We start from the raw sequence: 25,092 nt of genomic DNA on the forward strand, positions 1-25,092 counted from the left end.
TCTAAAAACAACCATCAGCGCAGCTAAGCAAGTAATCTTTACGCCTGTGACATGAAAATGCCAAAGTAAGCAATTATCGCGAAAAAAAAATATCTCCCGTCATACGGGGGCTCTATTTTTTTCATCTCGTTTTTTTTTTTCTCTCTTCTTTTAGCGGGGCCCGTTTAAGCGCGAATGTCATGTCATGAAGCAGGCTGCTTGAGCATGTGCGTTGGCGCATTATAGCTCAAGTAATCTACGTGAACAAACGCCCTGTCTACAATGGGCACCGACTCGAGGAAATAGGTCAGCACCTCACTCAAGTCATGGCTATCCTTAAGCGGTGTGTTGGCTGAGAGCACAATATCCACCTCCACGAAGAGCTTGTCACCCGCGTGATACGCGCGCAGGTTCTGAATCTGGCGGATGGCGGTGGCAAAGCGCATGGTGAGATAGAGAAGCAGGTTTCGCTCATCAGGTTGGGCAGAGAAGCCGGTCAGGTTGCGGATGTGTTGAGCTGAGGTGCGGCTCCAGATGATGATGACAACGAAGGAGAGCAGAAGACCACCGGAAGCGTCGAGCCACCAGATTCGGCCATAGAAACCAACTAGATAGGTGGGTAAAATCAGCCTCAAACCCAGAAAGCATCAACTAAAAAAAGAAAGTGATTTTGACGTACCCAGGGGAAACAAGATGGAGCCAATATTGAATATGACGTCCGTAATTGCATCATCAGCTCTGTGCAGAATAAGGAGTCAGTCTACGTAACAGCACTGCCCGACAACCGACACATGGCACGACTTACAGGGCTCGGACACTTGAATTTTTGACGAGGCGGCACCACAGCCAACAGCCACCCTTGATTACAATAGTCGTTATCATGATAATGATGGCTGGCAGGCCCAATTGGAGGACTTGGTGGTCTGGTCCAGCAAGTCGCTGGATACATTCCAGGCTGACTTGGCAGAAGGAGGTTACAATGATGACGGAGAAAACCAGCACTCCGAGAGGTTCAAGCCTAATGGTATTAGTAGGAGTACAAACTCATACAGAGCGCAGCACATAGAAACAAACTTACCGTGATCGTCCAACAGGATAGTTATGTTGATCCCGTTGGCTTGACGATATCAGCCGGGTTGTGGTCCAGACGATGGCAGTACTCAGCAAATCGAGAACTGCGTCAACTAGAGCCGCGAGAACGGACATGGATGGGACTGAGATGATGACGGCAATTTTACCTGCCAGGAGAATCACGTTCGCGATAAGGTTAATCCAAATAGCCAATGCCACAATAGGATCGTCATGGTCCAGATCAGCGTCTTCCAGCCATGGAAGATTTGGTTGCGGGCCAGCTTCCTTGGGCAAAACATTTGGTTGGGGAGACTGCAGTTGCGAATGCGACTCAGTCGCCTCGTCATCCTCGTGCTGCAGTAGCGGCAAGTTCTCCGAAGAGCGAAAGATGTCTTTAGGGGTTCGCCTCTGTGGGAGTGCTGCTGTTTTGAGTGTAGATGATGAGCTACTATTGTGTCCGCTGGCAAAGTTGTTAATCGAGCCGTATGACCCGGCAATCTGGTTCAGGTGTGACTGAGTTTGATATGAGGCTTGGGGGGTTTCTTCAGCAATAGTATCAGGAATATCAACAGGCTTAAAAGCTGAAGCCTCTAATTCGTTTGCATATTCATTCAACAACTCGTGGGGGATGGAGGAGTCGAGAAGACAGTCAATGTACATGTACTGCTGGATTAGGGAATTCGTTCTCTGGTAGAATTCACGTCTTGAAGGTGATTGAATAGTCAGCCCCTCGACTCTGCACGTTGGCCAATGGCACCGGAACAGTCCTTACATGGGCTTCTTCATGTCATTGAGCTGCTCCTTTGTCTTCCAATACTGTTCCCAGCGATATCGCGGGTTACTTCTCCCAATGAGCTTCAAGCTCCGCGCCTGCGGGCCAAGAAGAATCTGTGACAATCGATTCTCATCTCGCAAGAGTCTCTCGATATCTTCATCTTCGTTGCGCATCCACGAATTGCGCATGGACCCTGTCTCCTCATCGTCTACGAGATGGCGCGGCGTCGGAGCTGCTGGCCGTGGACTTGTTAGGCTTTGTTGAGATCGGGTCCGGATCAGTGATGTCAGGGTGTTTGTCCGCGTATGCAAGGAAGAATGGTAGTAACTATCGTCATGGCTAAGCCAAGGCCGGTTTGGCGAAGTCATTTTTTAAGACTTTTGTGCAAAAATCCGCGCCGTTCCGATACGTTGAAAGTCAATTGGATGCATAAGGTGAAGAAACAGCGGATCAGGGGAAGAATCTGAGACGTAGAAAGTCCAGCCGCGGATGACGTAGGCGCGAAAATCCTGCGCGATCTCGGCTCAATCGCCTTGTGCCATGTGGTAGCGCGAAGGCAAGGCCTGCGAGGCGTCAGCTAGCTGAAGACTGCTGTGCCTTACTCGTATGCAAGAGGCCGCACAGATGGCAGTTTAGATTGTCCATTACGAGGTACTAGCAAGCTGCTAGGCCGCAACTTGAGGCCGCCAAGTACGCCTTCCCGTGCTTTGAAAAAGCTAACTCGGCATCATTGGTCCAAGCGCAGAACAAGGTTGACAGGCATGAATCGAAGACGAGCACAAGGATGCATATTCACGAGTAACTGGCAAACTCTGGTTTGATGCCAATGGTCTAGAACTGTCCAGAGACCACCATATGAGGCCGGGCGGCTCGTCGGAGAATAAATACGGGCAACAAAGTGTTGCAGCTGGTCCGGAGATGCACGACCTCGGAAGTCGGCCTAGCGCAGTGCTATTGTATGTAGCTTTCAGTCCATGCTTAGTCGTCGTGATATCAAGTGCCCGCTTCCACCGATCCGCTGAGTAGACTCTGGCCCCGATCCGGCTGGTGGGAAGCTTGGTGGCGGCATGTAGCTCTGGATGCGAGAGACCAAGTCCAACCATATTTCAGGGGGGTGGTTGCTAGGAACAGGTAGGTACTCTGCGTCTATCCTTTGGAGAGCGTCGATATGTTTTCCGATCTCCGGACAATAGACGCATTGCTATCGAGACTTCCCCTGCTTGGCTTTGTCTCTGAGACAATGTAAGGCCATCTTAGCTAGTCGCTTGTAGGCACAAGTAAAGTAAGACTCGGTGGCGGTGGAATGCAAGGCAAATGATGATGATACATCAGCGCGTGGATACGATGTCGCATGTGAAATTGAGCTGGAGCCCGGCTGAAAGATTTACATTTTTGCGAAGAGAGTTTCTGTACAGTGTTTTGTTTTCGTTTTCTGTGGAACAAAGGATCTTGTGATTTTGTGCTGACAAAGCTGCCTATTGCGTAGTGTTGTTTCCATTTCACTTGTGGAAGGAGCATTGAGCTGGCCGAACCCGTAGGGCAGGAGCAATGTGAGGCGGAAAGTGTATCTCGCTGGTGTTGAAAATGCACAAAATCTAGATTTCTACACCACCTCACATCACAGTGCCTACGCAAGTCTTCGTACGTCAATGCTGCTGTTTATCAGTTCCATTGGTCAATTAAACTGACTTCTGGATGCAGTATCCTCGGCTTTTGACTTTTCTCAAGCTGTGTTGTGGCATCCGTTCCTGGATCCCGGGTAGTCCGTTCCTGGAAAAAAAGCCAAAGACCTCAAGCGCTGTGTTACGTGGTACCTACAGCTCCAGCACACGAGGTGATGAACCTTGATCCCCCCGCATGCATTCATCAAGGATCGAGAGGCCCACTGAAAACCTTGCCTACTGTCGACTATGCCCTATCCAGGCGCGTGCTGCTCGGGATGATGTCTATGCTATTCAGTTCCAATGATCGAGAAGTCATTCCACGTCAACGGGAGTCTTTGCTACGTTACGACAAGGCCTTCCCCTGATAGTAGAGGGTGGACTACAGATGGAGCCAGCGTACTCGTACGAGAAGAAAAAATTTGCAGCTTGCTGGGCCGCAGTTCCAAGTATCGCCGACCTTTGGGGCCTTCAGTGGGCCTGCTCGATGGCGACTCCAGCAGGTTTGCGTGAAAAGCAGATGTCATCGTCCGCAATCATGGCCTCTTCGAAGGCGACTGTGGAGGTGGGACCCAAGCCCACAAAAGTCTTGCGCAGAGTTGTGTGTGAAAAGCTTGTTGGCGCCGATCGCACTCCCGAAGACCTGATGATCTCTGCTCTCCCTGAAGATCAACAGACCTTTGGGCAACGCAGCCGGCGCTTGGCAATGGCCTGGCCGAGGATCAGAGCCCTGTGCTCCGTATTGCATCACAGGTCCTCTTCTGCTTGACGGAGGTTTCGCGTTGCACACGGAGGGAAAAAAGAGGCAGCTACTGCAGTGGAGAGTTACGGCGAGAACCACCATCGCTCTGTACGAGGACCTTGCGTAGTACCCGGCAAGGAGGCATTGAGACAGAGGCATTGAGACAACGACGAAAAAAAATATTCGACTATGCCGAGCCTGTAGTGCTCCGTGGCGCCAAGTCGGAAGTGGCGGGCGCATTGAATAGGCGTAGATGGGACCTGTTGTGAGCAGTGCTGGCACAGCTGAAGACTTGATAGCTGCTCCATTCGAAAGCCCGACGCTTTTGCTCTCACCACTGGCTAAGAAGCACGCTAGCCAGTGGCGACCGTTTACCCCTGGAGCGTTGCGAAGAAGAGAGCTGAGATTTTAACACGCCATATCACGCAAAGAGGAAAGCTCCTCACCAGGTCGGTTGATCGATTTGAACTGCGGCTGCACGTTTACTCCCCGTTGGCTGGCCGGCTTTGCAGCCCCAATTATCCACCTCCTTGGCTATCCTGGGCAAAGGCCGAGAACACGACATGGCCTCCTGGGAGGGGGAAAATTAAAAGAAAAAAACAAAAGCGTCAACGGGGAGGACAAAAATAACCAGATGACATGGACAGGGCTCTCCAGATTTTGTTTTCTTTTCCATGACACAGCGTTCGCATTCCAGTCTCGACGAGGGCCAACGCAATTCATGCCCCTTCGAGATTCGATTCCTCCAAGTTCTCCGAAATTCCGTATTAGTCTGCATGTATCAAGTACTATTCCATGCTTGCCGATTGCAACCAGTCTCAAACTGCTTTTCGGAAGCAGGCCATGGAAATGGGACGGTGCACCCCTAACGCCATCACCGAAAGTCAAATCTCTTGCGCCTAATGCATGTACGAAGGCTCCAGTTAAATACTACTCCGTGCTACATGCCTGCGATGCATGTGCATGCGCAACAAACCGTGCAAGCTCAGAACTTCAGCTCTCCACTGAGCTGATGAGGCCGTACAGGAATAGCACACAGCATCAATCTCTAGTGACGGCTTGGTCCGAGAGGGAGGCATTGCTGATGCGCGTGAATCCTCACAGGCAGAGTCTGCGTGAGCGAGGCAGCACGAGATGCTCTGCACGGAGTTCGGAGTCGCACATGGCGCTGGCACCTAAGCTCCCAAGCCCTCTTGGCAAGGCGACGGGCTTACAGGCGCAAGCACCGGTATTGATACCGCAAATAATCACTACCAGCGATGGATACCAGCCGTATGGATACTTCTCGTATGGACATTGCTGCTCGTACCTCGCGGCCCATCAATTGAAAGCCAGCCATTCCGCGTCTCCACTCGTGATAACCGCCCGCTAACTGGACTAAGCCCCAGCCTCCACACGGTTGCCGCCCGGGCTGACGGTACAGGCACTCGTATCTGAAGAGAGCAGGGAGCAGGACGCAGAGAACAGAGAGAGCATTCTTGGGTGCTGAGGCATCGCAGGCCGATGCTGTCTGTGTCAATGTTGTTGCTGTTGCTGTGATGTGCTTGTGTTCGTCAATGCTCGGCGTTCGTTCCACTGCGGTCTGAACCCCCGGGCAGAAGCCCACCACACCACACCTGTCGCAGCCGGAACCCAACCACACCACCTGATTCGCATCCAGTCTTTCATATCCTCCACCGTAATGGCTGGCGAGAAGAGGCGCCTGGATCCTCCGTGTGCAGACAGGGGAGCCAGAAAGGGACAGCAGCTAGGCAGGGATAGGGGCGGGCTACCTGAGCACTGAGCTCCGTCTCTTGGCCTGCCATCCATGGCTTACGAGATCGGCCTAACAGACGCAGCCCAGGCTACCGACAGGGGACCAATCTGATGGATGGTGAATGGGATGGGATGGATGGACGAACTAGCCACTCAATAGCCGGCACGCATCTTAACGCCTGGCCTGGCCGACCGTCGCTCTCCTGAAGTTGCATCCCTTTTTTTTCTTCTTCTCAACCCCTTCTTGTCGTACGCTGTCTTGTTCCTGCCGCTCTCTTTCATCGCCCACCGACGTCGAACTTGAGGCTCCGAGCGTCTTCTTCTCCGCGAGAGCTTGCATTGTCTTGTACTGTCTCGTATAGCCCCAAGAGCACCTACGTTTGGCTCATTTCCCCCTCTTTCATAGCTGCCTCGGCTGCTCACTCGTTCGTGTTCGACTTCTTTTTTTGGGCTTTCTTCGCCGGCACACCTTTCGCTCCTCGCGCCGTCTCTTGACATTTGTTTCCTCTTGTTCCGGCATCAAGCATCATCGCTTCCTAGCTTCGCCTTTTACTGTATTTTATTCATTTGTATTTTCGAGATTTTTTCTTCCCAACCTTCATTTTCTCGCGCCGTGTCTTTGCATTACCTCTTTAATCTCTCTCTCTGGCCCCTCTTATTCATTACTTTTTGCATCCTTCCTCAGATCGCTCCTGGAATCCCGAGATAGGAGCCTGTGCGCTAGCAATATTGCGCTGTAATCCCGAGATTAATGTGAGTCTCACGCTTTTCTTTGCCTAGCCTTGCGCATGCCGGACGCTCCCGGCCAACCACCTGGTCGTGTCTCAGCCAGAAATACCTGCCCACCGCCAGGCCAGCTTACCAACAAGGAGTCTTGCTGGCTTCTCCAAACTACAAACCAAACAATTCATTCTGGCCTCGTCACACTCGCGGCTCGTCCTCTTCGACAAAGGCGGGACCAAGGCCAAAAAAAAAGAGATGCACTGGACGGGCATTTGCTAACGTGGGATATTTCTTTATGCAGCCACCCAGCAAACTCTGTGTCGCCCAACGAGTTTGACGCGATTACACCTGACAGCCACTCAGACGGTCCATCATTCGTCGCATTCGTCCTTTTATCACCGGACCTCGTATCGCCAGGGTCCTAAGCCTGCTGACCCGTTCCCACCCCTCAGCCGCCGGAAAATTTGTTGGGTAGCGTCGGAAAAAAATCGCCGTCGAGCTGCAAGATAGGAGGTGCAGTCAAAATCTCGATCAGAGACTTCTCATCGTGTGGACTTCATGCCTAGATTCTCAGTTGCCTTTGCCAGGCGGAAGAGCACCGCAGACGACATCGAAAATGCCGAGGTAACACCACCTGGACAGTCTTCGTTTAGAGTCTTGGAACGACACGATTATTCGGGCGTTAAATCGTTTGACGGAGGGGCGAAGATGGCCAGATCCACTGGATCTCTACTTCCCAAGCCTGACTATCAAGCAGATGATAACATGTTTTCTGATATGAAGGCTAACCGGTAAGTTTCGAACCCTTTTTCTGTGTTTGATTTTTTTTGTCTTGGCGAAGAGGGAAGGGAATGGGGGACTGGAGGAGAGAGATGATGCGCTGTGCTGTTTGATCCATGTCTGAGAGACTCAACCATGGGAAGTTATCATCTTGACCCCTTTGCATACTAACTGCTTCGTTAAGTGGAAGTGGCTTGTCCAACAACACCACGAACACCACGTCTACCGATACGTCTTCACGCCACAGTAATGCATCGACAGCCCCGTCGTCGGCCGACTTTAGTGGAGGCAACTTGTTCCACGATGACCATCGAAATGGACCACCCAAGAGTTCATCATCGGATATGCATGGCCGTGGGAATTCCAACAAATCCATCGGATCCAAATTCTTAGACCGGGCTGGCCGTACCTTTTCGTTTGGTGGGCAAAAGAAGCATACCATCCCCCCACCGCTGGAGGACCCTCTAATGCCGGACTTGCCGCCGCCTATGCCTATCATGGCTGAACCAGGACGCACTGGATCTAGAGGTACGACTACATATACGCAGGCCCCAACCATTCCCCGCAAGCCAGCTCCCCGTAATACCAATGTTTTAGACCTTGGTAGTGACTTTGGATCAATGTTTTCAGGATCAGGTTTCGAAAAGAGAGCAAGCATGGCCACGCTTAAGAACGACGACTTGGCTTCTCCCCGGCTCCTCACAGGCAACCCTCAGGGCCACCAGCCGTTTCCGCGCAGCCCAGACGCGGCCACACCATCCGAGCCGTTGCTCAATTCATGGAATACGCCCAAATCTAATGTGATTGTCGATGACTACTCATCGGACAAGAGCGCCTCACCAACCTACGATAGCCCCCCGCGAGTTCCAGCCCATTCATCCCCGCGGTATCAGTCTCCCGCTCGACAACCACCGGCTAGGAGGTCCCCCCCAGCTGAGCAACCCCCAGCTCGTCAGAAGCCCACTCCTCGTCAGCAACCCCCGGCTCGCCAGCAACCACCAGCTCACCAGCAGCCACCAGCTCACCAGCCACCACCAATGAGCCCAGATGAGTCACAGGATGACGAGGATGCGCAGCTCCTGCAAGAAACTTACACTGCCATCCAGCTCCTTTCGGCCGAAGATGATGAGTTTGATGAAAACCCACAACAGGGGCGATACCGGCGGGAGGAGGATAGCTTTACGGCGGTTCCACGGGCCAAGACTGCTCCCATCGCCAACTCTGGAAAGAATGGAGACGGCATGCAGGATGCTAACAGGCCTCGATTCCCGAAGCCGAACATTCGATATGCCCCCCCTGATGGTGCACCTCGGAACAAGGTGATGACCCCAGCTGAATTCGAAAAATACCGGGAGGACAAGATTCGCCATGATAGATCGAACAGCACCGCAAAGGATGATGAGGAAGAGGAGATCAACTACGAGGATGAAGAAGATGAGGCTGAAAAGTCTAAGCAGCAGGCAAAGCAGAGACGGAAGCAGGAGGCTCACATGGCTGTGTACCGACAGCAGATGATGAAGGTTACTGGCGAAACCACTCCAACAAATGGTTTGGGCATCCCGGTTTCAATGAGCGCACCACAGCTCGGGCATGTAAAGACGCCCTCGCTTGACCCAGCGGCAGCGCCTCCGCCCATGCTGGCACCTGCAACTGCGGTGTCTGGCGCCTCTGATGAGGGCGATGATGATGAGGAGATCCCGCTTGCCATTTTGCAGGCGCATGGGTTTCCCAACAAGAATCGACCCCCCACCAGGCTCAGCACAATGGGATCAAACCCTAACATGCGAGCCTCAGCAATGCTCATGCCAGGGCGCCCATCGTCAGCTATGGGAGAATCTGCTGCTTCCCGACGCCACTCCACCCTCCCAGCCTTTGCACGAAACTTGCCCCAGGACCCGTTTATTGGAGCGAGCATTGCCCAGCCTGCCCTTCGGGAGTCCTTATCATTCAATGATATGGGCCTGGGCCCTAAGCCGCCTTCTCCGCTGCCTCCCGGAGGTCTTGTTGGCGTAATTGCCAGCGAGGAGCGACAGAGAGCCATGCGACGTGGAAGCCCAAGCGTCGACCCTTCGAGACTAATGGGCAGTGGCTTCTCTACTCCTGTAGGAGTCGACCCTGCTGCCGGGATTCCCCCGCACATGATGTACCCCCAGGGTCAGATGGGAGGCATGGGAGGCATGGGAGGTGGAATGCCTGGCATGATGCCCCCCATGATGCAGCCGCCGATGATTAGCGCTGGCGACCAAGCTCAGCTCCAGATGACGCAGCAAATGTCGCAGTTTATGCAGATGCAGATGCAATTCATGCAAATGATGGCTGCGAATCAAAACGGCGGCGTGCCACAGCAGCAGGCGCCGCAGCTGCAGCCACCTTTCCAGCAGCCCTATGGCGGGTTGATGGGCAATCAATCTATGGTTGACATTTCTTCTCGTGCCTCCATGATGGGCGACCAGACTCTGGAACCTCGCCGTGGCGATTACGGCAGTATGCGGACGATGAGCATGGTTCAGCCCAGCTCAGCGCCGATGGCTCATCCTGGATACGCTGGATCTATTCGATCATCTATCCATGGTTATACGCCGTCAATTGCACCGTCAGAAAGAAGCAACATTGGCCTCCCCAACCGTTACAGACCCGTTTCGCAGGCTGTGGCCCCTGCCGGACTTGGTCATATACCTTCGCAGTCTTTCTCAAGTTCCCTGTCCGTGTTGGCTGACAACAAGAACCGGACGTCGATGAGGATTGTAAACAAGTCGGCTTCCGATGACGATGACGACGACGAAGAGGGCTGGGAGGCGATGAAGAACAAGAGAGAAAAGAAGAGGTCTCTCTGGAGAAGCAAAAAGAACTTGAGCTCAGTGATCTGAGCAAACGATGTCATTACCGAACTTGCATGTCTTTTCACCCCTCTCCTTTGTCTCATCCTATGGGCGAAGAGCAAGATGTGTTTATGGATGAAAATGAGCGTGCATCTGCCTTGTGGTGCAAGCGTGAATTTGTGCGAGCGCGTGCGAGTACGAGTGCGAGAGTGTGTACGTGTGTGTGTGTGCGAGTGTGTCTCGCCTTTGTCGAGAAAGGGGCGAGCACGAGGTCGATAATTGGGATTTCTAACTTGGACCTCCTCTGACGCTATGCTTGGATAACCAAATGGTCCGTCATATTATGCAGCGCGACCCGATATAAAGAGAAAAAATAATTTTATTTGACAGGCTAGATGTTTTTGGGATGTCCGCTTCGGGCGTCAATGGTGGGAACATTTGTCTGGACGGATTCGCGTCACGCATGATAGAAATGGCTCTACGCCGTAATTGAATAATTTGTCTGCAATGGCTCTCTCCTTTTTTTCTTTTCCTTTTTGTCTGGCAGAGAGGGGGGGAATCATGGCTTATAAGCGATGGGAAACGAAAAAGATAAAGGCAAAAAATATCGTTGGGAAATCAAAACGGATGTATCTAATCCAAAGCGGCCAATTTCTTCTTGTTTTTTTTTGTAGCTAGCTGCTAATGGGTGGTATATGAACTGATTAGCTGTATCATAATATCTGACTGAGCTTTATGGAGTCGACACTTTGGCTCTATTCTTGCCAATATCTTGCCAGCGTGCCTTTTTCTTTATATGGGGGGTTTTCGTAAAATCGCTCTTCTCAAACGCCCTAGTGTTTGGTATTTCTCGGAAGATTTCTTCTTTTTTTTTTTTGTATGTATGTAAATGTAGTTTTAGCCCTGGATCTTTCCGGTTGCCCACTCGTTCTTCTTGACGCCCATCTCCACAGCCGCTAGGCCCCAATCTTCTCCGTGGTTGTGGCCCTTGCCCTCAGCGCTCGTGCTAATACCCGCGCGGGACTTTGCCTGCTCCTCAGTGAGCACGGTCAGAACGCCGAAGATGACGGGGATGCCGATGTCGAGCTGGACGCGCATGAGGCCCTGGGAGACGGAATCGGCAATGTACTCAAAGTGCATGGTCTCGCCCTTGATGAGCACGCCAATGGCGATGATTGCGTCAAAGGGTCCGCTGGAGTCGCCGGCGGAGAGGGCGGTTAGGTCGTGGGTGGAAGCACCGAGGAGGTCGGTAGCTGAGGGAGCGCCGGAAGCATTGGACTGGATCTGAGAGGCAGAGAATAGTCTATTTGCCCATTGAGAGAGCGTGCGCACATCAGCCATCTTTGATCTCGGTTGCTAGAGGGAGGGGTGGGAATGAGGAGGGGCAGGAATACCGCTGAACGGCAATGGGGAGCTCCCACGAGCCGGGGCAAGACTGGATCACAATGTTGGACTCCTTGACGCCAGCCTCTAGCAGCTTCGCCTTTGTGCCGGCCAGGAGAGGCTCGATGATGGTGGTGTTCCAGCGGGCGTGGACGATGCCGATGCGAAGGCCGGAGCCGTCGTGGTGCTGAGGAGCAGGGCCCTTGAGAGAAGACATGTTTGGCAGGCTGGTATAAAAGGACGGGGGAAAAAAAGAGAGAAGATGCTAAAGGGGATATATGTTGGAGTTACTAGGTATGCTTATCCAAGAATGTTTTGTATGATGTCGAGGTAAAAGATCAGAAGCAAATAAGACCGCGAGACATGCGATGGGAGCTCTCAGCTTCGGTCTAGCTGACTGATCAGATGAATGCGGCGGGGCAACAGGCACGGCGGCGGGGTAGGTTTGCTGGGAGCGGTAGCTCGTACTGGGTACTTTGCGCAGCGGCGGAAAACGTCACTTTGCTCTGCAGGAACTGGCTGGCAGGTGACCCGCGCGGTGACTTTCGGCCAAGGTCGTTTCCACGCGGCGCGATTACGAAGGAGCTACAAAGCCTTACGGTATCCTGCGGGTCTTGGAGCCTCTTTCCATGTTGCTATTGTCGAACATGGCTGAGGTAGCGACTACTGCCTACTACTGCCATAGGTACCTGTAGGTGGTCTCATTGACAATATGGAACTGACAGGACATCGCAGCTTCCTCTCGCCTCCATCTTTACATTGTTTCCCATCTTGATTCGCCGAGTTGGTATGGGAAGGAGTGATGAATCAAAACTTCAGTATGTACTTGCCAGACAGTAGATATTCTTTAATGGCAGCCTTGGAGGTGGTTTGCTTCAATTGACTTCTTCATCATCCTGTACCGCAATATCGTGAAATCCCCAAGTGACAATACCGTTATCCATATCCCTATTATGCCGTGTTAATTACAGTTTTTACGATGCCAATCTCAGCTCTGCCTCAATCGACTGTCCGCCTTCTTGGCTCCTCAGTCGTCATCAGCAAGCCTTGTGACGTGGTCAAGGAGCTTCTGGACAATGCCATCGACGCGGGAGCTAGCTTTGTTGAAATTGCAATCTCGCCCAATTATCTCGATACGATACGAGTCCGTGACGACGGCCAAGGAATCGACATTGAAGATTTTGATGCTCTTGGTAAACGTACTCATACCAGCAAGTTGAGAGCTTTCGATGAGCTTGGATCGAGGGCCAGAGAGACGCTGGGCTTTCGTGGTGAGGCGCTTGCGGCCATGAATTCTCTCGCTACCATCACTGTTACAACCCGAACGGTCAAGGATGTTGTAGCGACACGATTGCAGCTCAAGCCAAAAGCTGGAGGTGTTGACAACAGACAACCAGTATCGGCTCCTGTTGGTACAACCGTTCAGATCACCAAGCTTTTCGACACACTGCCCGTTAGAAAACAATATTCTTTGAAAATTAGCGCCAAATACATACAATCTACAAAAGATCTCTTGAAGGCCTGCGCCCTAGCCCGACCGGACCTTAGACTGTCATTCAAGGTTCTTGGAGAAGCTACCCACTGCTGGTCATACGCCCCTGTTTGTGCCGCAGGAGTCAAAGAGGCGGCTCTGCAGATATTTGGAACTACTTTGGCGAATAATTGCGTCTATGTGTCTCGCAACTCAGCGTGTGATCAGGCGACACCTCCCCAACTCCATCAGCAGCTCCCCGAAGATTTCATATTGGAAGCTCTCATCCCAAAGCCCGGTTTTGAAGTCCAAGCTGTCAAGGGAAAAGGGTTTTATTTATCCATCGATTCAAGGCCCATCTCATCTCAGGACGCCATGGCTAAAAAGCTCATAGCCATTTATAAGCCATATCTGAACCGGGCTGCTGGCACAGGAGAGTCTTGTGCTAGCATACCCAACCCTTTCGTGCAGCTAAATATTCGGTGCCCCCCTAACAGCTACGATGTAAATGTGACACCGCTTAAGGATGAAGTTGTGTTTGGAAACGAAGGGGCCATCACGGCCTGTTTTGAGGGACTTTGCCAAAAGATATACTCTCAAAGATCCGTCAACGGTCCCGTTTCAACACAGAGACCCTCGGAGCATGAGAAGGAGGTTAGGGAATCAATCAAAGATAGAAATGAAAGCGAGGGTATCCAGCCATACTCGGCGATCGACCGCCTGCCAGATGCTCCGACTCCAGATTCCTCCTCGAATGCCCAATCGATACACAGCGCAGGGCAACTAACCACGCTCCAGGAAACAACAAGAGATCAAACAGTCAATCAAGAGAGTGCGCCTACACTATTGTCTGAACAATCTTGCACACAGAGCGCAACCTCGTTGGCAAGAATGAGGACATGCAAAACTGTTAATATGTTCCGGACCAATAGCAACTCTACTGATGAGGACAGCGCGGCCGATACAATTGAGATAAAGGTGCCTCAATCGTTTACGACAGCGACCATTCCCTCTAGCAAACGGGCCGGCGGGAGCTTACGAATCCCCAATAAGTCCGTATCAGAGAATATCGAAAGATATCTCCTCTCGAGCAAGAATGCAACTTTCCAAATAGCGACAGATGAGACGGCCACCAAGAGAACCCAGCCGGCTTCTGTGACATCAACATCGCCCACAAAGTTCCCCGGCCGCATACCTCTACAACCTTTGACCGATTCCACGTTAAATGCGATGAATGGCCAAGAAGATTCGGAATCTGATACTTTAAGTGCTGGATCAGATATACCAGAACCAAATAACAATACGCGGAGCATTGTTGCTACCAATCAGACAGATCAAATATTTCAACGAGCATCTCTCAATCCTACTCTGTCGCCTTTCGAACCTGAGCGCCTGGAATATAGCTCCCCGAATCAGTTGAGAAGTGTCACGGAATGGCCAACACCTCCTGCATCTGGTAATTTGCGAAGCGCGAGACCGTTCAATTCTCCGTTCAGACCCCCACTCAGGACTTCGCAAAGGGACAGCCCAACAGGAAATATTGCAAATACACGATCACGGGTCAGGGCTCCGGAAAGTGGCAGGGTAATACCTTTTACTTTGCCAGGGCAAACCCGCACCCAACGGCCAACGGTACTTGGACGGACTACCCAACAAGTGGGATTGGCAGGTACTCCCAGGTCTAATGCAGAGACAGGAGTGACTTACCCTCAGCTGCACCCCCAAAGAGTACATGGGTTGAGCCGCCAGAGAGACATGGACCAAAATTTGACACAAGATGCTGAACTAGCATCGCGACAGGATACCCGAGATGATGTCTCACAGCCGCATCTTTCCTTGCATGAACCGGACCAGCATTCTCCTTTTCTGCAGACACCCTTTATGAGAGCTCTACTCCTCGGTATCACACCAGTGCCAAATACAGGGCAAGGTGATCCGAGTGTGGGTGGCGGTGTCTCGATGGTTCAGATGCCAGATATCTCACCGACTACCTTGGTTCGCCATGAACCACGGGATGTCACCCCCCCTGATAATAAAAATGACAACATAGAAGACTCGAGGCTTTATCTTATCAAGCGGCGACGCTCACAAGCGAGACATGGCATTGCGAGGCGAATCTCATCTCGTCAGCTTCCCCTCGAGGTGGTTCCTAACGACTTGACGATGCGGAACGCTTCCACTTCGCTCAGGCCTCCGGCGAGAAAGGTCGTCGAGTCATTGTTTACACGAGCCGATTGGCTAGACTATGACGCGAGGAAAGATAAATGGGGATACGCAGTAGAGTTCCAAAGCATGGGAGAGGTTACCAAGCTGGAAAAACGTCTCCACAATGTTGTGGAATCATGGAAACAAACACAGAATCAACCTGTTGAAGTGGAATATAAGCTACGATCGGCAGCAAAGGGCAAGGGGATGAGTGGTGAGTCGTTGACTGCACCTCAATACTGTGAGAGCTGGTGGTTAGATCAGGGCTTTCTGTTGAAGTAGGATGATGGGCAAAAACGCTCATATGAGTGTAACTTGTTTGGAAGAAGATTTCGAAGGACATTTCAACGAAGGGCTAATGCAACACCTACGGTTTAACGAGCTATCTAGCTAATACAGTTTCTATTTCAATGATGGTGTTGTCGAGTACAGAGATGAGAACCGCCGATATACAACATAAGGGTCATTTGTCATGATACTAGGACTTTCTTCTTACCACCGAGGTAGCCAGATTACCGCCTCCGCAGGGAAATAGCTGTTTGCCGAGACTGTGCTATATCCGGAGCTTAAAAGAATAAAGCTCTGAGCAACATGAAGCTACGGCCGGGAGATCCGGGAGATGTTTGGCCAAAGCGAATCATGGGAAGTATATTCGAGGTGAGAAGTGGGTTTGTTTCGACTAGTAAACGTCATGGAAGATTTGGCATTTCACGGCAAAAGGTGGATCTGAGTCTGTACGGTGATGCCGGACCGGCAATGCAGGCGCTGCTGTAGAGATACAGGGGGGGTTTTGTGTTGCCGAAATCTCCTGCGGGTTTTCAGCAATAGTAAGTGTAGCATGACCGGGGGAGCATCAACATCAGGTCTCGCTGTATGAAATGCTACGAGTGCGTATTTGACAGAGCTGAAAAATTGCTCTTTTCGGAACATTTTGGTGGCCTTGCAGAGGGGTTGATCTTGATTGGGGTATAACATTCGATCGAAATCGCCGGCAGTGGATGTTTTCTTGTTTAATTCCCTTGAAACTTCGTATCATCGTACAGAGAGTACGAGAAAATCTTTGTGGAGGGCGATCTTGGTGAGGGTCCCCATGCTTCTGGGATGTACCTGTACATGGGACTTTGGGGGGACAAGCTGCATTGGCTCGTATACGCGGATTGCGTAAGTGCTGCTTGTGACGTGGTGGCATGAGAGGACAATGACGAAGCATGCGTGCATTTGAGATGGAATTTGGAGTTGATTGTGCGACGGGAGGGATTTTGAGACCGTTTTGAGTCCAAGTTCAGTTGACGATGGATGGCGCCTCCTACCGTACCGTAGTGGCCTGGGTAAGGTACTTGCAAGCTCGAGGTGCGTATTGAGGAGGTTCACGTACCCGAGCCAGAAGGAGGTACCTGTACCTCTACTTGTAATACGCACAAACATGCAGTAACATCAGAATGTCCAATCACCAGCGGCAATAGGGGCTGCAACTATGGCTGGCCCTGGATCGGTTTAAAAATAGGCACGAGCAGTCCTAGCGGCTGGGACGAGAGACCCGGGCTAGGATGAATGGCGACTAGGCGGGAGGGACCCCCGGCAAGCCAGTTGAGCAGGGCACTTCGTATCTGCTGATGATGGGTGTGAGGATCGACGCCAAGCAAGGAAAAGCTGATGTTTCTTTTTTTTTTTTTTTCGGTTACGCTTACTTTATTGTTGTGTTTGGGTGTCACTTAGTCAGTGAGATGGGTGAGAAAGCAAAAATACAAATATGATGTGTATGATGTGCGAATGTCTTCTGATCTCGAGATGCTTATCAATGCTGTTATTTGTGGTGTTGGAATCGGAAAGGGACCCCTACAAGCACCGAAGCAAACATGAAAGATCACGACCCAGAGATCCACCTAGCCAACGTCACCACTTTTCCCTCTCTCTCTTTCGTCCCATGTCGTTCCCTAGCATCAGCCTTTGCTGGACATGCTTCCCACCTGTCAAACATGATTCACAAATCACCTGCATCCAGACCTCGTATTTGCCTTGTAAGCAGATCTGAGAACGGGAGGCCCTCAGTGGGAAGAGGAGGAGCATCATGATGGCAGTCCGGTGCTAGTGCGCGGGGGGAGCAGCAGTCATGTAGTACTTGTAAGTTTCTAGAATTAGCACTCCCGTGCGGCGATAAGCTTGCAATGTTTCTTGCATGAGCACGTCGGAGAAAGTCATACGTGCAGGAGGAATGGATACAGGTATACGAAGCCCAGCGTCGGCCGGCACTCCGTATGCAGGGTTATTTTCAGCCCGCAGCCGGTAATGGGGCGACGAGAGAAATATAGAGGACTATCATTTTGTAAGAACTCAGCGTGTTGCAAACACTACATACGTTGCCGCCCATTTACACTGGACATGTCGTGATGAAGCCATCGTGAGATAACATGCCAGACGGGGCCTGTACTCGGACTGGTTAGAAACAGGAGCTCGTAACAATGCTGGAGCTTAGGACGGGTCGTTTCAGGCCATGGGCGCCACAGCAGGTGCACTGCCACTGTTTGCTCCGACCGGCGGGCGCCTCTTTTTGGGAAGATCCATGTTAGACAAACAAGTACCGCTACCTTGGAGTAAAGCGCCCAAGACACTGAAAGTAAGGTAGGGACATGTAGCGTCGGCAGGATACGAATCTGGGACGCTGGGTGATGGATGTGCCAATGCACGCGGGATGGGCTGTGTCCTTGTTTGTGGAAAAATATCGAGGGTACTGTAGAATAGTTGAGAAACTTCCATGGCAACACCGGCTAAAAGAATCAATGCGAGGAATTGGATCTTGAAGATTGAAGACGTAACTCTCGCTACAGGGCTCCAACTTGAGCTCCAACAGCTGTCGCTAGGGTGGACTCGGCGACGCTTCCAGGCGACACCTGAGCTTTGGTGCTTGTACTTGTAGGCGCTGCCTCGCCTAGAGCTCCAGCGCACTCGCTCAGACGCGCACGACACTGCCACTCTTCCCACTCCACCCTAGCTTTTTGGCCCAGCTCCCACACCAGCCCAGACCATCGTCTGCGCCGTCCAACATTTGATCTCTCCCGATTTTTTTTTCCTCTGCCCTTTTCTTTTGCACATCCAAATCTTCCATTTTCCACCCATTTTCTAACCTACAGTCCCTCGTTTTACCCTTGCGCCTACTCGCAAACCCTTCTGCTCGCTTTCTTCTACCGTTTGGCTGATTTTGTTGCTCTGCCGCTAAAGATGCGCGACGTCTGAATGAAAGCCTGCAGCGATGGCCCCCTGGCTTTCGATGCCCACGATGCATCCATCTGATCGCCATAGTTGCGACAGCAACCACAGCAGCCACCACGACACCGGCTGCGACCGCCATGAGCCGCGCACATTGGCCGCAGACTCAGCAAAGGGCCAGCATCGCCCAGCATCGCTACAAGTAGCCGCTAACTCTCGCTCGACTTTGCAGCTGCGGGAATCCGAATTCATGGAGGGGAGCGCCAGACAAGGCTGCGTCATCAGCGCGCGAACGAAATGGAGCATCTTCGCACGACCGGCGTGGCTCATCCTCACATTGCTCACGCTCGCCCTCGTCGCGACGCCGGCCGCCGCCGTCCTGGTCGAGTTCGAAAACTGCCTCCCCGACTCGTACCGCTTGAACAATCCTCCCCTGCTGCAGTGGGAGCCTCTATATGTCGACGCCTTCTTCGACACCAAGACGCCCAACAACAATCTCCATGTGACTGTATGGGCGAATGTTACGGGCTCGCAGAATTCGGGGTCGCTTCCCCCGCCGAATGACCCATATTGGACCGATCCCAAGGAGACCAACGGCAAAATCGAGCAGACGCCCTATATCGATACTCTTGCTACCACGCTGATCCGGAGAGTCAACGTCTTGACGTATGAGCCGTGGAATGACCGCTCCAATTTCTGCACGACCAGTCTCGTTAATGGGACATGTCCGTTGGCACCGACGTTCGGTAATGTGTAAGTCACCCACCAGTCATCTCATCATCACATCATCATCGCCCCTCTCTCAACCCCCCACCAGCTGGTCTCTTAAAGGCACTCACCCTTGCTGGGTTACAGCATAGTGTGACCACTTATGCCTGCCTTGTCAATGCGATACTGACTAAACATGTGCCTTGATCGTGTAGCGACCTCCCCTATGGACTTCCATCAGTGAATCTGTCCCATGACTTTTTCTCTTCATACGCGTTCAGCTCCTTCTCTCTTACTTTTCTCCTCATCAATGGCGACAAGGCCGCTACCAACATTGGCTGCGTTTCTGCAGTCGTCACCCCCGACCTGGGTGGCCTCGCATGGGTGCTCAAGTTCATGCCCCTTCTGGTCCTGCTCTTTGCTGGCTTCGCGGTCCCGTTTGCGGGTATATGGAGCCCCTGGGGCACCACCGACGTCTTCCACTGGACATCCAACTATGGCCGAGACGCTGATTTGCTAAGACTCGTTACTCCCGGGTTTGGTGACTGTCTGCAATACATTCAGTTCATCGTCCTGACTGGTGCCTTGACGCTCGACTACCCCGGCTTCTTCCAACCTGTTGTGAGCCAAGTCGGGTGGTCATCCCTCATGTTCAACGAAAGCTTTGTCGCCCACGCCGACCCATGGCACAATGTGGTGGATGGAATCTACGTGACCAAAAACGGCACAGAATTCGGGCTGCAGAAGATGGCGCAGCTCATTGGCATGTCCGAGGCTGAAGATGTGTGGCCGGGCATGATGGTGTGGCTCTGTGTCATGATTGCCTCCGTCATCGTCCTCATCCAGCTTGGCTTTGCCGCCCAGTGGATCTTCCGCAAGATCAGGAAGACTACCGAGGAGGACCTGCGGGCGAAGAATATCCCGTTTGTCATTGGCAACGTGGTGCGCATAGTCTTCAATTTTATGCTGACCCCAATCGTGGCACTATCATGCTTCCAATTTGTCGTCTCTGGCCAGTCGCCGGGTTGGACCGTTGCCTTGGCTGCGCTGACACTGGCCGTAGTTATCGGCTTTGCGAGCTATCTGCTTTGGTTCATTATCACTACGCGGCCTAAGTCGGCTCTGTTTGATGATTTGCCCACTGTCCTGCGGTACGGGCCCCTCTATAACACATACGCCGACGAGGTCGCTGCGTTTGCTCTTATCCCGATCCTGCTCAACGTCATCAGAGGCGTTGCTATCGGTGCCGTTCAGCCGAGCGGTGTTGCCCAAGTCGTGCTTTTGGCCATTTGCGAGGTTATCCAAATTCTCATGATCTACGCATTCCGGCCCTATCAAAGGGCCACCTCGATGAATATCTATCACAGCCTTTTCGCAGTTTTACGGTTGATGATCATCATCCTCATGGTTACTTTTGTACCCAGCTTGGGTGTTACCGAAGGCCCAAAGGGCTGGATCGGATATGCTATTTTGCTGCTTCATGCCTGTGTGCTCGCCCTCGGCTTCTTCCTTGGTGCTGTGCAGACCATCATCGAAGTGATTGCTAGATTGTTCGGTGCTGGCGGAGACGATGTCACTGGCTTGACTAGAGGTGGCCTCTCTAAGATCTTTGGCATGCGGCAACTGTCCAGGAGAGTCAACCATCACAGCCAGGGACCATCTCGGGCCAGCCAACTGTCCACCGCAGCCATGCTGGATGCCGATGATAGTGGCAAGTCTGGGTACGTGATGCCAAGTGGTAGAGTCCGCAGCGGTTCCGTGGCCAGTCTTAGTGGTGTCATTACCCACCACCGACACCGAAGCAGCTCGGCTCTTGACAGTATGTATTCGGCCGTCCACCGGAATGCCGATACTGCTAGTTCCTACATACCGGGAACGCCGGGCGAGGCCAGCACCTTTTCATTTCTTGCGTCGCCATCTGCTGCTCGCCAGGGGCCGCCTGGTGTTGTCATGGAAGCCTCTGATCCATACTACCGGCCTCCACGGCGGCGTCGTGAGATGACTGGTGATTCCGGACAGACCGACGGCCAGCGTGACTCGCTCGTCATTGAGCCTGTTCCTCAGGCTGGAGGATTGGCCCCTGAATCTCCTGACGGGGTGGCAGAAATTTCACGAGGAGCTACTCCGGCACCTGGACACGGCAATAATAATCTTTCTATAAGCATCCCGGCGAACCGACCTGATTACTCGACCCGCGAGGTCGACTTTTACTATGGCGTTAGGGGTCCTGCGCTCAACTCAGAGGGCCCAGGTAGGAAGCTAGGAACTGGTCCTGCAGACCCGACCGGCCCAGCGGCGACGGCTGCTGGATGGTTCCGCAGCCTGATATTTGGCGGCAAGACCAAGGAGAAGGGCAAGGGCTTTGAGGTTGTTAGAAGCGCCAGGATGCCGCCAAACATGGTTCGAAACGGAGGTTTTGGTGATGAGACGCCGCCAGAGGGCATTCCAGTCGCTATGGGCGTTATTAGAAACGGCCCTATCGATTCCGACGATGACGATGAGCCTCAAATCCCGAGGCCGAAACGCCGCGAAGGCGAGCTGCTGACTGACAATGGCGACCCGCATGACTCTGATGAGGAGCCTGATAGCCCGGTTACGGATAGACTCCCTAGGGGGCGGATATCTCAATCCGCCACAGCTTTGGGTTCTAAGAGAGCCGAGGATGGATTGGATAGCGATGGTGTCAGTGAAGAGGACTTGTCTGATGTTGACCTTGATGCGCCAGTCATTCCACGGAAGAGTTCTAAGAGACACTCGGCCCAGCTGGACCACAACATCCAGATCACGCCTCTTGTCACGATAGAGTCTGAGTCGATGCGTCCCGGTAGCCGCGAATCGATGCGGACGTTCCAGACCGAGTCGAGTGCACAGCACGGCGGTGTATCGTTGCTGCCCCGACTCCCGTTTGAGCGGAGAGGCTCAGACCGACGGTCAGACCAACGACCGTCTTCAAAGTCGTCACTCGACTTTCCAGACCTAAGACACATAGACTCGGCAGCACACGATGACGATGCGGCCGGATTCGGGACAGTTTCTCAACATAGTATCAGTCGAATTGATCCGCATCACGCTGACGATGGCATGCTCAGCACCGCTGCGTCTGTCGTAGACGATGCACATTCACATTCTGGGAAAGAGGCTTGATCCCAAGAGACGGTGCCTGCTATAGGCAATTCTTTTGGACAAACCAGTCCCGAGTGCGAGAAAAGAAGAAGGGACAAAAAAAGAAGCAAACTTCTTTCAAAGATTGATTTAATCGACTGCAAAGTTATGAACGGCTCAATAACAGCGATTCATCCCGCTTTAGCAAGCTTTAGCGTGTCTGGCTGCTTATCATTTAAGTTTTTCCTCTTTTCTCCTCTTCTTTTTCCTTTTCCTTTTCTTTAATGGCTTCATTTCCTTACTACCCTCCTTGGTTTAATTTAATCTTTCCTATCGGTATAGAGTCATATGGACATGCCCCAGCGAGATACACGGAAGCTTAGCGGGCTGAAACGACGGGATTAATCGCCATTTCTCATTTCCTTTTTCCTCTTTTTCTATTTTTTTTCTTATTTGTCAAAAGGTCAAGGTTGATACAGAAAAATAGTTTCGGGATCTGATTAAGGGGTGGTGCTTTTACGGTAGCTGGCGTTCTTGATCCCTAACCCTCCTTTTTTTTTTTCCAATTCGGTACTGTAAGAGAGAGGGGTGGGAGGGTTTTTTTTCATTACTTGTCTATGGGGTGCAAGGGATGGATTTTGGGAGTGGGCTACAAGCGTATGTGTGTATAGGATCATGAGCGTTCTTTGAATGGCCTGAAGGAAGGGGAAGATGAGCGTGTAATTAATAGTAGGCCCTGGTGGATGCAACCTGGCCAGATATAAGTTATCGTGTTGAGGATGATGATGCTTGTTGGCAGCAATGATGTGAAGTCATTTATTTTTTTCATCTTGACTAACGTAATCTCGATCAATGGAGACATGTTTACTTTTAGAAACAACGCAGATGGCTGTAAACTTGCGGTGAAGTAAATTGTACCATGTGATTGTTCAAAGGGTCAGAAGCAGACATGCGAGTTTTGGCGTGAATTGCAGAGTCGGAAATCGTGCTGCGGACAATGACGCCTGTCTGCCTACCAAGGTAAGGCAACATAATATAAGGCCAGCACATGATTTGTCGCCGACCAACTGAGCAATCCTCATGTGTTTCAGCCAATTTTTTCTCCTCTTCTCACTCGCTCTACCAGGTTTGAAACAGCATGAAGTTATTGGACTTGGACGTCCAGCTGACCTACCCAAAATAGGTATCCAAGTAAGGCGATTTAAAGCCGCTTTTTGGACCCCAGTCCGGCAGAACCAAGTCAAGTCAAGCTTCCCCAGCCCCCTCCTACATAATAACTCTCAAATGAGAAAAAGGCTCGTGAGTCTCCAAGAGGCTCGGGAATCGGGGCTCGGCTTGGCCGCGGTTCCAGATGAAACTGATCAACGTGCACAACCTGAAGCTGGAGGAATATGTCGGCAACGAAATCCCGCCGTACGCGATCCTGTCGCACACCTGGGGCGCCGAAGAGGTGACGTTTCAAGAGTGGGTGAATACGCCCAGGCCGACGCACAAGGCTGGGTTTCGCAAAATATTGAATGCGACGCGCCAGGCTGAGCTGGATGGCCTTGATTATCTTTGGGTTGATACGAACTGTATCGATAAGACCAGCAGCGCGGAGCTTTCTGAGAACATTAATTCCATGTTTACGTATTATAGCCGGGCGGCGGTTTGTTATGTGCATCTTGAGGACGTGTACTGGACGAAGCCGGTTGATGCGGAACCATCGCAGTTACACGATCAGCTGCAGGACAGTCGGTGGTTCACTAGGGGATGGACGCTTCAGGAGCTTCTCGCTCCCAGGCACATGGTGTTTTTCGCCGAGCCGTGGGAGCGGTTCGGGACGAAGTCGGGGTTGCTGGGTTTACTCGCCGACATCACAGGCATTGAAGAGAAGTTTCTGAGAGAGCCGAAGCAGATCCTTCACGCTGCCAGTGTTGCGAAGCGTATGTCGTGGGCGTCGAGGAGGCAGACGACGAGGCCTGAGGACATGGCGTACTGTCTCTTGGGACTCTTTGGCATCAACCTGCCTCTGCTCTATGGCGAAGGCTGGAAGGCGTTTTTGCGGCTTCAGGAGGAGATTATCAAGGCGTACAACGACCAGTCTATATTTTGCTGGTGCTACATTGATGCTCCTGTGGGATGGCATAGCTTCCTTGCTCCGAGTCCGCGATCCTTTGCAGACTCGGCGGACTTTGCTAGCTTTCGAGGGGATCACAACACAACCATCGGACCATATACGATTACCAACGCGGGCCTCTCCATGACTTTACCTTCGGTTTATACTTGTGATGGCAGAATCGTCATACTCGATGTAGTGCACAACTACATCGATCCTTGGGGCAGCCAACGCGTCGGAATCCCCGTAACATGGACCCAAGAACTCGGCTGCTACCGCCGCCTCGAACGTCCTCGCCGCCCAGTCCTAATCGCCACCGCCATGATCGAGCATAATCCCAGGGAGAATCTCTATTTTTACTGCAAATCGCTCGTTCAAGCAGACGCCGCGACGGGTTTCTACGACACCTGGCTCGAGGAGGGCTACTCTCTCCTCCTGACATTCGACATGCCCGTGAGAATAGAATGGACGAATGACAGGCGATCGGACCCAGGGTACGAAGATTCGACGGAGAACTTTGACTTTCAAGCACACTTGAGTTGTGTTCGGATAGAATACGACATGCGCGTGAAAAGCACCCAGCACAGAATCATCGTCTTCTCCCACCTAGAAGACT

At 52.1% G+C, this 25,092-nt stretch overlaps 10 protein-coding genes across 10 annotated transcripts; 7 read left to right on the forward strand and 3 right to left on the reverse strand.

The window, feature by feature from the left end:
* Nucleotides 1-182: 182 nt before the first annotated feature.
* On the reverse strand, nt 183-2,193 carry M431DRAFT_2582 (hypothetical protein; the record flags this gene model as incomplete). Its single annotated transcript, XM_024913844.1, has 5 exons — nt 183-586; nt 659-717; nt 785-997; nt 1,058-1,753; nt 1,823-2,193. The coding sequence occupies 5 exons, from the start codon at nt 2,191-2,193 to the stop codon at nt 183-185; spliced, it is 1,743 nt and encodes a 580-aa protein (XP_024777138.1).
* Nucleotides 2,194-4,665: 2,472 nt separating this feature from the next.
* On the forward strand, nt 4,666-5,868 carry M431DRAFT_340726 (hypothetical protein). The gene has a single exon (XM_024914416.1). The coding sequence runs from the start codon at nt 4,863-4,865 to the stop codon at nt 5,598-5,600; it is 738 nt and encodes a 245-aa protein (XP_024777139.1). The 5' UTR covers nt 4,666-4,862; the 3' UTR covers nt 5,601-5,868.
* A 1,396-nt stretch (nt 5,869-7,264) lies between these two features.
* Nucleotides 7,265-10,353, forward strand: M431DRAFT_77376 (hypothetical protein; the record flags this gene model as incomplete). The annotated part of the gene is made up of 3 exons (XM_024922566.1): nt 7,265-7,497; nt 7,671-8,378; nt 8,529-10,353. 3 exons carry the CDS (start codon nt 7,265-7,267, stop codon nt 10,351-10,353), a joined length of 2,766 nt encoding a protein of 921 aa, XP_024777140.1.
* A 551-nt stretch (nt 10,354-10,904) lies between these two features.
* On the reverse strand, nt 10,905-12,050 carry M431DRAFT_505020 (hypothetical protein). The gene is made up of 2 exons (XM_024918561.1): nt 11,700-12,050; nt 10,905-11,608 (listed from the first exon to the last, which is right to left on the reverse strand). Exons 1-2 carry the CDS (start codon nt 11,903-11,905, stop codon nt 11,203-11,205), a joined length of 612 nt encoding a protein of 203 aa, XP_024777141.1. The 5' UTR covers nt 11,906-12,050; the 3' UTR covers nt 10,905-11,202.
* Nucleotides 12,051-12,667: 617 nt separating this feature from the next.
* On the forward strand, nt 12,668-13,753 carry M431DRAFT_55895 (hypothetical protein; the record flags this gene model as incomplete). The annotated part of the gene is made up of 1 exon (XM_024921485.1): nt 12,668-13,753. A coding segment is annotated over one exon (1,086 nt), but the record flags the coding sequence as incomplete, so codon positions are not given.
* A 1,567-nt stretch (nt 13,754-15,320) lies between these two features.
* Nucleotides 15,321-15,737, forward strand: M431DRAFT_505022 (hypothetical protein; the record flags this gene model as incomplete). The annotated part of the gene is made up of 1 exon (XM_024918562.1): nt 15,321-15,737. A coding segment is annotated over one exon (326 nt), but the record flags the coding sequence as incomplete, so codon positions are not given.
* Nucleotides 15,738-17,093: 1,356 nt separating this feature from the next.
* On the forward strand, nt 17,094-17,433 carry M431DRAFT_505024 (hypothetical protein). Its single transcript, XM_024918563.1, has one exon. The coding sequence runs from the start codon at nt 17,118-17,120 to the stop codon at nt 17,394-17,396; it is 279 nt and encodes a 92-aa protein (XP_024777144.1). The 5' UTR covers nt 17,094-17,117; the 3' UTR covers nt 17,397-17,433.
* A 1,385-nt stretch (nt 17,434-18,818) lies between these two features.
* Nucleotides 18,819-22,420, forward strand: M431DRAFT_78369 (hypothetical protein; the record flags this gene model as incomplete). Its single annotated transcript, XM_024922679.1, has 2 exons — nt 18,819-19,321; nt 19,492-22,420. The coding sequence occupies 2 exons, from the start codon at nt 18,819-18,821 to the stop codon at nt 22,418-22,420; spliced, it is 3,432 nt and encodes a 1,143-aa protein (XP_024777145.1).
* Nucleotides 22,421-22,964: 544 nt separating this feature from the next.
* M431DRAFT_505026 (hypothetical protein) lies at nt 22,965-23,270 on the reverse strand. Its single transcript, XM_024918564.1, has one exon. The coding sequence runs from the start codon at nt 23,238-23,240 to the stop codon at nt 23,052-23,054; it is 189 nt and encodes a 62-aa protein (XP_024777146.1). The 5' UTR covers nt 23,241-23,270; the 3' UTR covers nt 22,965-23,051.
* A 459-nt stretch (nt 23,271-23,729) lies between these two features.
* M431DRAFT_38775 (hypothetical protein) lies at nt 23,730-24,632 on the forward strand (the record flags this gene model as incomplete). Its single annotated transcript, XM_024914763.1, has 1 exon — nt 23,730-24,632. A coding segment is annotated over one exon (903 nt), but the record flags the coding sequence as incomplete, so codon positions are not given.
* Between the last annotated feature and the right edge of the window lie 460 nt (nt 24,633-25,092).

The sequence above is a fragment of the Trichoderma harzianum genome, assembly GCF_003025095.1.
Source record: "Trichoderma harzianum CBS 226.95 unplaced genomic scaffold M431scaffold_3, whole genome shotgun sequence".
Classification (NCBI taxonomy): domain Eukaryota; kingdom Fungi; phylum Ascomycota; class Sordariomycetes; order Hypocreales; family Hypocreaceae; genus Trichoderma; species Trichoderma harzianum.